The sequence below is a fragment of the Mustela putorius genome, unplaced genomic scaffold (assembly GCF_011764305.1).
Source record: "Mustela putorius furo isolate JIRA1106 unplaced genomic scaffold, ASM1176430v1.1 tig00000680_pilon_pilon_pilon, whole genome shotgun sequence".
Taxonomy (NCBI): Eukaryota; Metazoa; Chordata; class Mammalia; order Carnivora; family Mustelidae; genus Mustela; species Mustela putorius.
The window spans coordinates 2,998,384-3,010,807 of NW_025421442.1; the positions used below are offsets into that span (position 1 = coordinate 2,998,384).

Sequence of the window (12,424 nt, forward strand, 5' to 3'; positions counted from 1 at the left end):
CTCTGTGTGGCCTGCCTCGGGGAGGAGGGCACGAGCGGCAGGGGTGAGGTGGCTGCCCCTGTGCCCGGTCCCCCCGCATCCACGGTGGAGCCAGTGTCCAGGCCTGGCCATTTTGCCCCAACAGTTGCCCCTTGTAGTTAACCCCTGTGTACCATTAAGTGCTGAGACTGGCGTGTCACACTTGGTTGTCACCGTAAAAGCTTTTGAGTCCTTTTTCTCACGGATGCTCTGAGCAGCAGAGCAGAGCGTGCGTTATCATCCTGATTTTATAGACGATCATCTGAGACGGAGGGAAGTGTCTCCGAGTCTTGAACCATGTGGTTCCCTGTAAATCCAAGGCTTCTGCATGCATAGAACCCAACTGCCTATACAGGACTTTTTCCCGGGAAGCTACAGATTTTACCTCCTGTTTTTGAAAGCGCCGGACCGGCCAGGCACCGCGGGGTCCTTGCTGTGTGCGGTGGGAGGCCTGCTCGTGTCGCCGTCGGCCACGTCTGCTGCGAGTGCCCAGTTCGTGCCCAGACGGCGGGGCGGGGGGTTCCCCCAGATTTCCCCGGTCCCTTTGGGCACCCTGGCTCTCAGCACGCCGACGGAGACCTGGGCCTGCCTTGTTGGTTGCGAGGGACGCGGCTGCCGGGGCCGCACCCTTGCACCCCCGAGCCAGCCTTGGGGGCCCTGCTCCGCCCACAGGTCACTTCAGAGTCTGGGAGACAGAGAGTGTGTTGGCTGCCTGCTTTGCAGAAACTTCTTCCGTTCCCAGGAGCCTGCTCTTAGCCCCGTGCTTGCTTTTGTTTAAAGGAAACAAAATCGTTTGCGTCATTCCTCTCTACTCCGTGGCCCAGTTCTCAGTTCGTGCTGGTAGTTTTCTCTTCTCGTGCTTGCTTTTCCTTCTCCGAGGCTGAGTTTGAGGTCATTTCACGGGGCGGCGCTGTGGTTGCCGGGGCAGGAGGCTGCCCGCCTTCCCGCAGCCTCTCTGAAGCACCTGCCCGGGCGGCGGACACCTGGTCACCCGGTCACCCGGTCACCCGGTCATCCGGGGTCGGGGGAGGGCTTGGCAGAAGAAGGCCCTGCGGGCGGGAGGCCCTGGCGTTGCCCGGATGCTCCGGTCTCCACCTGAACGGGGAGAGCGTCGGGTACAGGCTCGTCAGATGTTGTCGCTCCGGAGCCCTGTGGTCCCGCTGCAGCCCCAGGTCTGCGGGCACGACGCAGGAGCAGACAGCGGACAGGAGAGTGGCCGGTGTTCTGGCAGAGCTGGCGATGCCCGCTGACGTATGAGGCGCACGGTCATCGTTTTCTTCTTTAACGAAGACAGGAGCACGAGCCGTGGGCTGGGTTTGGCTGAGCTCTGCTGCCGTGTCCTCCGTCTGGCCAGCACGAGCCTCTCTCAGAGCCCAGACCGTCGGCGTACGTCCCGCCTGGTCGCACAGCCCTCGCACTCCTCACGCGCAAACCTGTAGAGAACAAGCCCCGTTCTTCCTCCCACGTCTCCACTGAGCCGTCGTCCTGTCCCCAAACGAGTAGCCGTAGGGTCAGCAGTCGTGTAGTCGTGTAAGTGCTTCTCACACCGAGCTGTGAGGCAAACTGACATGCGGCTTTCCCTACAGTTAGTAAGTATTTCTTTCTTTTTAAAGATTTACGTATTCATTTTAGAGAGCGCAGCAGCAGAGTGAGGGGGTCTCAGGCAGACTCCCCGTTGAGCGTGGGGGTCTGTCGTGGGGCTCGATCCCACGGCCCGTGAGATCCCACCGGAACTGAAACCAGGAGCAGACACAACCGGCTGCACCACTCAGCGCCTCAGTAAATCCTCCTTTTCAAAAATGCTCTTAGTTTCCGCATAGCATGGTCCATAAGACCATGCTTTTGACTGGTCATGTTGGAGTCTGGTCTGACTTTCTGTGCCGCTGCTCATCCGCTGTCCCCGGAGGATTCCAGGTGCGAGTTAGTCTGTTTCGGGCGTCAGAGTCCTGGTGCCGCCGGCAGCCCCCTTTGGCCCTGCGCCAGGCGCACTGCCCGGCAGTCGCTGGTCGGCGTGTTTCTGCGCTCGGACCCCGACCCCCGCTTCCACCCCGACCCCGGGAGGGAGTCTCACGCCTCTTTCACGAACGCTGGTGAACGTGCTGTGCTCCCTGAGGCTCCTTGCTGTCCCCGTGTCACGTGGCTGCTCGAGCAACAGAAATCAGCTGAGAAAGGAACTCAGAGAGGAATCCCGAGTGTTGTAGTTGGAGAAAAGAGATAAAGATCATGGTAAAATGAACATGTGATAGAAAAAGCATCCTAATGACCCAGAATGGGGGTGGAAGCCCCGGGGGCAGCTGTGGGAGGCCAGGAACAGAGCGTCGCGGATGGTTCCCTGGTGTCCTGCCTTCAGGTGCCCGGGACAAGGGCACCGGCTCTCTCCCACGCGTTCCAGTTCTTACAGTCCTGGGAAGGACCATGGCCTTGCCCGCCTCGGGCCTTGGCCGGGGCCCCTCGCAGGAAGAGGAGTATTTTACGCTGACGACACAGGCCTGCTGTGTGACCCGTTCTCACCCGCGAGCCGGAGTCAGCTAATCCGTAGAGCGGGGCTGCCGGGGGCCGGGGGAGACGGTCCGCGTGCAAGTCCTCTGGGTCAACCGAGTGGCCAGGCCCCAGCTGCCGGCCCGGCCCGGCTTAGCAGAGCTGGGGGTGACCACTGTGTGCGCCAGCCCCCATCCCCTGTCCTGGTGGTGCCACTCGGCACGCGGGGATTTCCATACACCCCCAGTTCAGCCACTGCTGTGCCCCGAAGCACCACGTCCGCGTCGGGCTTGCACCGCGCTGTGGCTCCTGTGGGCGTGGGGACCGAGCTGTCCGCCTGTGCGTCCCCGGGTGCCCCGGGCGAGGTTCCTGCCTTTGTGAAACGAATGGCCCCCGTGTACGTTATTTTTCCCTGTTGTCGTTGCCCAGGGCGCAGAGATCTGGTCAAGCCCCGTGCAGCCTGCCGCTCTGGTGAGTTTGGTGACCTTCCCCCGGCTGCAGCTGGTTGTCACCGTGGACAAGCTGGGCCTGGCCAAGGTGTGGAAGGCGGAGAACGGCCGGGAGTCGGCCTCCTTCTCCCTGCCTGCGCGCTCGGCCGCCTTGCAGGCCTGTGACCGTCCGGAGCGCCCCTTCCTGCTGGTGAGTCTCTGGCTCTTGGGAGCCTCCGCAGGTCCTCGCTGTCTCCCAGGGTCATGGACAGTCTGGGGCCGTGACCGCTGTGGCGGGTGGCTCCTGGAGCCGGGCGCTCGATACGGCAGAACAAGCCATCGTTCTGCTGCTTGGTCCGCCGTCCTCTCCAGCTAAGCCGCCCGCAGCAGCCTGTCTCCCCAGCCCTGTCTCTGCCTCTCCCGAGCCGTCGCCGAGACCCAGCCGTGGGCTGCCTGTGGGCTCTGCGCGCCCCTGCTCCCCGTCCCCCGTCCCCCGTCCCCGCGGGCGGGCTCTCTTCTCTCTGCAGTCCTCTCGTCTGCGTTCTGACCTTCCTTCTCCCTTAGTCCCCGCTAAGGCCCAACTCAGGAGAAACTGAGGCATGTTTGACGAACGTGAGCACTTCCCCAGGACGCCAGAAGCCCGTGTTACCAGAATGTCCATTTAGAAGGGACTCCTGGGCTTTGGGAGGGTTTGGCCGGGAGAAACCAGGAGAGCGGGCAGTGGCTGTGAGCTGGAGGCGGTGTCCCCACCTCCCGGAAGGAGGCCCTGGGAAGGCCGGGCAGGCTGGCCTCCCGTCCCGGGGCTCAAGAGGAGCAGATGTCCGGGAGCAGCTTCATATGTGCGCAGAACTGGCTGGAAGGACCAAGCTTAGCACAAAATAAGTAACATTTGATGAACGAGATTTCGCATAAACCGTTTGGTATCTGTCGAAGAAGATTTGAGAGTGAGGGTAACTGGGATCCCCAGACCCACCCGAGAGTCTGTTGTGTAGACCAAGAGCCTGCCGGGGTTGCCTATGGGAGTGGCGGGCCGCGGGGCTGCCGGTTACTTGTCTGCCGGGAACAGCCGGTCAGGGCGGGATGCGGACATCCGCCGGGTGATGTCAGGGGAGCCAGGACGAGCGTCTAGACCGGGGTTCAGGAGATCCGGTGGCAGTCAGAACGGAGCTGCCAGTAGTGGGATGGCCTGGCCCCAGAGATGGTTACCCTACAGCAGCTGAGAGGCCGGAGCCCTCTGATGGCCCAGGGACCCGGGGAACAAGGGGCCATGAGGGCAGAGCATCGGGTTCCTGCAGGCGGGGCCGCCCCCAGTCTGTGGCCCGGCGCCCTGGCTGCCTGGGAGGACTAAGGGAGGCTCTTCCCTGGGGAGGGATGACGTCACCCGAGGCCGCCTGTTATTTCTGTTTTGAAATGCGGTTTTCAGCACACATATGGTGCTGACTAGTTACGTGAGAGCTGAGAGCGTACGAGCTCGAGCGGCGGGTGAGCTACAGACGCTGGGGTCCTCACCCGCCAGCACCCTGTGCTTGCTGTGTTTGGGGAGGTGGGTTTCAGCAGAGCTCAAAGCCCTGAGCACTGACATCACAGATTCAGAGAGGAACCAAGTAGAGATTCCAGAAAAGGAACACTGAGTACGGAGGTGTTTGTACTCCGTGGCTGGGTTTCACAGCAGGCCGGACAGTGGAATCACCCCGGGATCGGGGCAGACGGGAGCTTGTGGGCCTCAGGCAGCGCCCCATTTCTTAACTTGGGTGGCAGCGGGAATATTTGCTTTGTAATGATGCATCGAGTTGTGTTTGGTTTCGTGCGCTTTTCTGTATCAGTTGTTTTTTGCATCAGTGAAAAAGTTAAGAGGTTACTTGGAATGAAATGCAGATACTGAGTGAGGTAAATGGAAAAAGGGTAGGAGATGTAGACCAGTCCTTCTCCGGCTTGAATGGCGTGTGAACCACTGGGGATGTTCTTTGTTTATTTTTATTTTTTGAAGATTTTATTTATTTATTTCATAGAGATCACAAGCAGGCAGAGAGGCAGGCACAGAGAGTGGGAAGCAGGCTCCCCACTGAGCAGAGAGCCCGATGCGGGGCTCGATCCCAGGACCCTGAGATCACGACCTGAGCCGAAACCCAGTCAGACCCTAAACCGACTGAGCCACTCAGGCGCCCTCTGGGGTCTGACGTTTTAAAAGCGTCTTGGGAGTAGCGGTGCGGCCAGTTTGCGCAGGACGCGTGAGTAGCAGGACCGCGAAGGATGCCTGGAAGGTTGCAGTGGTGTCAGGAGCAGCGGAGGGAGCGCCGGTCGCAGGCGGCATCGGCCGGCGTGGTGGAGGCAGTTCTCGCACACAGACTGCGGACGTGAGCCGCGGAATCCGGAAGCCCCAAGTGGGAGAGAAGTCTGCCGGCGGGGCTGTCACAGGGCTCCGAGCCCCCCGAGGCCCCCGAGGAGCGAGGAAGCCCACCGGGAGCCGCCAGGGCTCGTGCGCTCCCTGCGGGTCCGGCCCCTGCCGGCGGCCGTGGAGCGCGGGCGTCGCCGAATAGGATCTTGAAATAACTGCCCGCAGGGAGCCGGTGCCAGGCCCGGGAGCCGAGGGCAGCGGAGGCGTCTCAGGCCGCCCGGAAGCCGCCACAGCCCCGGCGACAGCGCGTGCGACCCGGAGCGGGAGGGGACGAGCGGCCCCGGCTGCGCGACCGCGGGAACCGCGTCCTGTGGCTTCTCCACGGCAGGCGGCGCAGGAGCGCGGCGCTAGCGTTTGCGCGAGGAGCAGGTCAGGAGGAGCTGAACGGCCCCGGATCCTCGGGGTGCCTGGAAGCCTTCGTGTACCAGCGGGCAGCGGCCTCTGCCCGGCAAGGCTGCGTGCGGGGCCTCGCTGCGGCCGGAGGAGCGAAGGACCGTCGGGCCTCCGAGTCCTAAGAGCTCGGTTATCAACAGTGAGGAAGCTCCCTGACCTCCCAGCGGGGCTGCAGAGGCCATCTGTCACAGCCAGGCTTTTGGGGACAGGCTCCCGGGATGCAGGTCTGAGTGGCCGGAGGCCGCAAGGGGGAGCGAGCGGCCTGCTCCTCTGTGGTCGGGGTGGGGCGCAGGCAGGGCTCCTGCGTGGGCCCGGCTTCTGTGCTTTGAGTTCTCCACGGGTGGCTTTTACCCGCTTGCCCGTATGTGGAACAGAGGTGGGATGGGCAGGACGAAAAGCCACCTGTCCCCAAACATCAAAGACAGTCCGACTCCAGTAAGTTTCCCTTCTGGTGACTTTTCTGTAATTCTGTCTTCGGGCTGATGGCTGAAATGAGCGCGTTTTATATCCTTGAACCCGGCCTTGCATAAGCCAGCCGTTCGCATGGTGCTCTGGGGGCGCATGCTAAGGCTGGTGCCCGAGGGGAGGTTCTCCTGTGTGGCTCGTTTGGGAGCTCAGCGTTGTGTGTCCAAGAAGCAAAGTGAGTGCCTGGTCACTGTAGGTATTTCTGGGTCTCCAGAGGCTTTGGGGGTGTCAGATATGTGCAGAGACATGTATGATTGCCGCTGATGTCTTGGGGTGTCCGGGAGGCAAGACTTCTGAGGTCGTCACCAGGAGGGCGAATTGGGGATGAACAGCTTTGTTTTGGCCACGTGGTGGCAGTCATGGCAACGGCCGGAGAGCGTGCACGTGCGTCCGCGGTGGGTCGGGGGCTGCCAGGGCCAAGGTGACTGCCTGAGCTGCGGCTGTCTGTGCTGACCGTGGGGTCCGCCCTGTCTCAGGGATATTCCAGTTGGCGGAGGGGGCACGGCAGTGGGCTCTGTCATGTGTGGTGGGAACTCCCTTTCTCGTTCACTCAGAGGGTGCCCTTTTCCAGGGTCCTTGCACGTGGCAAGGGCCTGAGGACAACAGGAAGCTCCTTCCTCCTGCAGAGGGAAAGCCCAGCATGGCCCAAACCTGCCTGGACTCTGGAGATGCCAGTTTGCTCTCAGCAAGGAGGCTTCGGGGGCGGGGCAGAGGCCTCATGCCTACTGGGGAAGTAGCATCAGTAGCATCAGGGCTTCTGATGCTAATGGGGTGTTAGGTGACCTGAGATGGCAGGATTTGGCCAGAAGCGCTCGTCTTCTTGGGGTTGCCCTGTAAGGGGATGGAGCAAGATCAGCCCCTACCAAGATTGGGCTCAACTTTGGAGATGGCGGACTCTGTCCAGGCACCAGTGGGGTATGGAATCCGATATCCCCTTCACGTCTACCCAGAGCCTCAGCACTTGACCTTTCTTGGAAATGGTACCCGGTTAAGGATCTCGGGTAAAGTCATCCTGGGTTTAGGCTGGGTCTTCTATCCAATGAGTAGTGCCCTTGTAAGGAGAGGAGAGAATACAGATACACAGAGAAGGCCGTGTGCACACGGGGGCAGACAAGTCCAGAAAAGCTCTAGAGCCTTCAGATTGAGAGGGCCCTGCTGGCACCTGGTTTTGGTTCTAGCCTCTAAAATTGTGAGAGAATAAATGTCTGGTTTTTTAAGCCACTCGATTTGTTCCTGCAGCAGTAAGAAGTTAGTGTAAGACCCTGAGACAGAATACTTGGGGCCCCTGGCTGGCTCAGGTAGTGTGGGCAAACCGCAGCCTCGCTCAGCGGGTACAGTGTGCAGCTCTTAATCTCAGGGTTGTAGGTTCGAGCCCCACATTGGGTGTCGCGATTACTTACAAATAAAATCTTAAAAAAAAACCAAAGAGAAAAACTCAGAACCGCTTAGGAAAGTTTGGAATGAAAAAGAGGAAAATGACGCACTGCAGAGGCTAAGGGAAGCCGGCCGGTTAGCTGTTGGCCTCAGAGCACAAGACTCCACGATAAAACTCGTCACTGGATATTAGAAGGAGCTTTGTAAAAATAATTAGATTAGCCTCCCAGGAAGATTGAGCAAGGCTACAATTGGCCTCAACACATATAGGACAAAATTTGTGGAATTTCAAGAAATGGCCACATCTACAGGCGTTGTGAGGAGTTTGTTACGCAGCTGGAGGGAAGCGACGTGTGCACCCACTGAAAGCGTTGAAGGCGGCCAGTTTTCTCAGGCTGGACACACAGGTCAGGGACTGGAGGCCTGGGGGGCGCTCACGTGAACCCCCCACTGACTGCCGTGTTGTGTGGGGCTGGGAACGGGGAACGCCCCGGCACCCGCCCCCGGGGAAGCCTCAGTTTCCCCCGCAGCCACAGGGGCCCGGGCTGCCAGCGGCTCCGCTGGGCCCGCGTGAAAACCTGGCGCCTCGGCTCCCCGGGACTTCTCTGACGCACGGATTATGTAGATGATTTAAGGTTAAAGTACATGTGTGTGCAAGGTCAGGATCAAGGTTCATTTTTATTTACAAATGGGCTTCCCGAGTTTGTAGGAAAGGCCGTCCTTTCTTCACTGAGCCACAGCACACCTCTGTCAGAACACCGGCACCGTGGGGGTCCAGCGCTGCTGAAGGACAGGCACAGGCTCTCGTCGGCTGGAGACTTGGAAGTCAGGGCCTCCGGCATTTTCTTATTTCAAAAATAGATGATTTCTCTAAAAGTTTTCAAGTCAGCTTGTCAATTAAAAAAAAATTTTTTTTTATTATTATGTCCGGGAGCCCACATAGAGCTCGTCCCTGGTTTCTGACGCGGGGTCCAGCAGTTCGTTAGCTGCCTGTGACGCCCAGTGCTCCTCGCCACGCGCCTGTCAGTGTCTTTAAAACTATCTGCTGGGGTTTTGATGACCTTGAATCTATAGGTTGATTGGGGACAACTGACATCTGTGTGGTCTCCTAAGCCACAAACATGGCATATATATGTCACCGTTGAGATGGGCCCTCACTTTGGTCTTTCAACAGAGTTTTGTAGTTTTATTTAAGTGAACAGGGCTTGCATAGATTTTGTTAGAATTATTCATTGTATATTATATTATTTTAAATATCATTGTTTGAAAATTTAATTTCTGATTTTTCATTGCTAGTCTGTAGCATATATAGGAATATGTAAATAATACATAAATGTGTAGTGCTGTATTTATAAGGAAGTTGCTATATCTACTGTACATAGCATACATGGAAGTTACTTCTGTATAAATATACATAAGAATACATTTTGAATTTTGTATATTTACCTCCTGTCTAGCAGCCTTGCTAAATTCACTAATTTTATTTATTTACTTTTAAAAATATTTTATATATTTATTTGACAGAGAGAGATCACAAGCAGGCAGAGAGGCAGGCAGAGAGAGAGGAGGAAGCAGGCTCCCCGCTGAGCAGAGAGCCCGATGCGGGGCTCGATCCCAGGTGCCCCAAAAATGGTATTTTCGTTGACATTGAATGCATAGAGAAATACTAACATGGCGAAAACGGACATCTTTATGATTCGAGTCAGTCTGTCCAGCAATAAATGATGTATTTCCATTGGTTCAGGTTTGCTTTTTTATGTCCTTCAGAAGTGACTTACATTTTTCCTCAGATACATTTTGCACATTTCTTGTTAACCATATCCCAAAGCTTTTTATCAATTAGTTGCTATTGCATTTATACGGGAAAGTATTTTCTGTTCCCTTGTTTTCTGACTGGGTGGTGTGTGTTTAATGAAAGCTGTGGTTGTGTTTTATACTCTGTCATCTTACTGGATTCTACCTGCCTGTATTTGATTCTCTCAATTTTCTTAGGTAAACACTTCATCTGTAGGTCGAGATAGTTAGTTTTTCAAGCCTTAGACATCCAGTTGCTTTTTCTCTGGCTTCTCGGCCAGGACTTCAGCACAATACTAATTAGTTAGTGGTGGGCATTGGTGGCCATTTGTCCTCGTCGCTGTCCGGGTGGGAGGACTTGCAGCTTCAGCGTGGGGCTGGGCTGCTGCCGTCCGGAATGATGTTCATGCAAGAGCCATCAATGGCCGTTTGAGTATTTTCGAAAATCATGCTAGGATGTAGAATTTTGTGAAAGGCCTTTTCAGTATGCAGATATAATTACAGAATTTTTGTCCTTCGGTTTGTTATGGTGATTTATTGGACTTTTAAAATACAAATTATCTATACATTTCTTTTTAATGTGCTGATGCATTCTAAATGCTGACATTTTACCAGGATTTGGCTCTGTCAATGGGAGATTGGTCTGTAGTTTTTTTGATCTTCCTTTATCAGGTTGACATATAAATGCTGTACTTCATTCAAGGAATGTGAACATTTTTCTGCTTTTCTAATGCCCTGGAACAATTTGTGATTATCTGGTTTTCCAGTTTGGTAAAATTTATTTTTGAAGTTATTAGGTGCTGGGTGCTTTTTTGTGTGGGGGGAGTTTTGAAAACGTTTTTCTCAGGGTTTTCTGTGGAAATCGGTCAGCTCAAGCCTTTCTTTGTCCGCTAGACTCAATTTTCATACTGTGTTTTCTAGGAAACTACCCACTGTACCTGGGCTTTCAATTCTCTACGCATACAGTTGTCTGAAATACTCTTTTGAGGTGTTTTCTTTAAATTTTCTCTGAACATTTGTTTCTGCTGTCATTTTTAAAGATTTTTTATTAAAATTCAATTAACATATATAATGTATTCATTTCAGAGGTAGAATTTAGTGATTCATCAGTGGCGTAGACCAGCGCTCGCTACCTGCAGCGTCGCGCTTCATGCCCGGTTACCCCCCCACCTCCCCTCCAGCAACCCACAGTTTGTTTCCTAGAGTTCAGAGTCTCTTATGATTTGTCTCCCTCTCTGCTTTTATCTTACTTTATTTTTCTTTCCCTTCCCCTATGTTCATCTGTTTTGTTTCTTAAATTCCACGTACAGGTGAAATCATACGGTATTTGTCTTTCTCTGGCTGACTTCCTTTGCTCAGCGCAATACTCTCTAGTTCCGTCCCTGCCATTGCAAATGGCAAGATTTCATTCTTTTCGATGGCCAGGTAACCATCCATTGTATATAAATACCACATCTTCTCTACTGCCTTGTCATTTCTTTTTGTGTATATGTGCTTTCTCCCACTTTTTTCGTGATTAAATTAGCTAGTGCCATGTCTGTTTTATTTAATATTTCTATTGATTTCCAGTATTGTTTCATTGTGATCAGAGAATGTTGTATTACTTTATGATACAGAATTTACTGGGGTTTCTCTGTGACTGTATATTCAGTTTTTGTGAACATTTGTAAGTGCTTGCCAGAAAGGTGTAGTCTCCATTATTGGGCTATAAAGAGCCAGATACAGTCATTATTAATATTATTGTTAGAGCACAGGCAGGGGGAGGAGCAGAGAGAGAGGGAGGGGGAAAGAATCTCAGGCCAACTCCGCACTGAGTGTGGAGCCTGACGTGGGGCTCGATCTCACAACCCCAAGATCATAACTTGAGCCAAAACCAAGATTCCAGCTCTCAACTGACTGAGCCAGCCAGGTGCTCCAATTATATTGTTAGGTCTTATATTTATTTACTTTTTGTCTCCTTGGCCTTAGACTGAGAGCATTATTGTTTATTTTTGTATAATAATATGCTTAATTCATAAATATTTAAATATTATTGTGTTTCACTTTGTTTCTTTCTTTGCTTCGTGAAGGTGATTGGGGTGTTTCTTTAAGTATCAGGTTTTATTTTTCATTATGAATTACAGCCTTTAGTGTTGTTAGCCTTGGGGAAAAAAAACTGCCAGTTATTTACTAGCAAAAATGGGTTTATGTGTGAATAGAGAATTTAATTCAGGACAAAATTAGCTGGGGCAAAACTATAGGAAAAGTCCCAACAGTCAAAGAAGAGAAAGGTTCTTTTAGAGAGGAAAGGGGGTATAGGGAGGGGCTGTTGTAAACTAAAAGATCATTGGAGTGGACTGGGTGCTAGAAGTATAGTGGCCTCTCATTGGTTGGGCTTTTGCTGGGAGGGAAGAAGCCTTCCTCCCCCTGCTGGGATATTAAGTAGCAGCCTCCAGGAGGTCCCTCTCTTCCAGTTAGGTCTGGTTGACAACCAGTGCTGGGTGTGAGTGCTCCTCCTGCCAGCCTCTGAACTCCATTCTAGACAAGGTTTCCTTTTATTAATTTTCACAGGGATAGGAAGTGTCTATTGCTGGATTTCCTGCCTTCCCTGTTATCTTGCTTTCCAAGGATTTGTGTGTGCCACACCTTTACGGTTTTGTCATGGTTAACTTTTTGTTTTGAATGAACTTTCTTGAATATACAGTCATGTTTTCTTTTGTTCATCAGTGTGATCATTTTTTTTTTTACTGGTAAAGTGAGTGAAGCCATGTACATTGAACAAGGTATGTGCCTGATCTCAAGTTTTATGGTGTGACATGGCACATTCCTGGGCTCCTTTCTCCCAAGTATGTTTTCCCTTTTTTATGTGTGTGTTTTTGGGTCAAGTTACTATCTTTTGTTATATATGATATTCCTTTCCTCCCATGGTGCTCAGTGAACTTATTCTACTTTGAACCTTTTCTCTTCTCCCACGTTTGAAGATCCACTGTTCCCTCCTTTCTGAGAATATGCAACATTTACACACTGTTCTTCCTTGTCTTTTTTTTTTTTTTATTATTTGACCCACAGTGTAATGTACTGGTGTAACAGTGTTACTAGT

General features: G+C 53.4%; 1 protein-coding gene across 3 annotated transcripts in view; it reads left to right on the plus strand.

Moving 5' to 3' along the window:
- The window catches only part of LOC101679480 (F-box/WD repeat-containing protein 12), a 32,005-nt gene that overhangs the window by 11,282 nt on the left and 8,299 nt on the right, over positions 1-12,424 (plus strand). For all 3 annotated transcript variants that reach the window (XM_013049131.2, XM_045083033.1, XM_045083034.1), the window contains exon 5: positions 2,926-3,135. In XM_013049131.2, the coding sequence (XP_012904585.2) occupies positions 2,926-3,135 (210 nt within the window). The remainder of the gene's footprint in view (positions 1-2,925; positions 3,136-12,424) is intronic.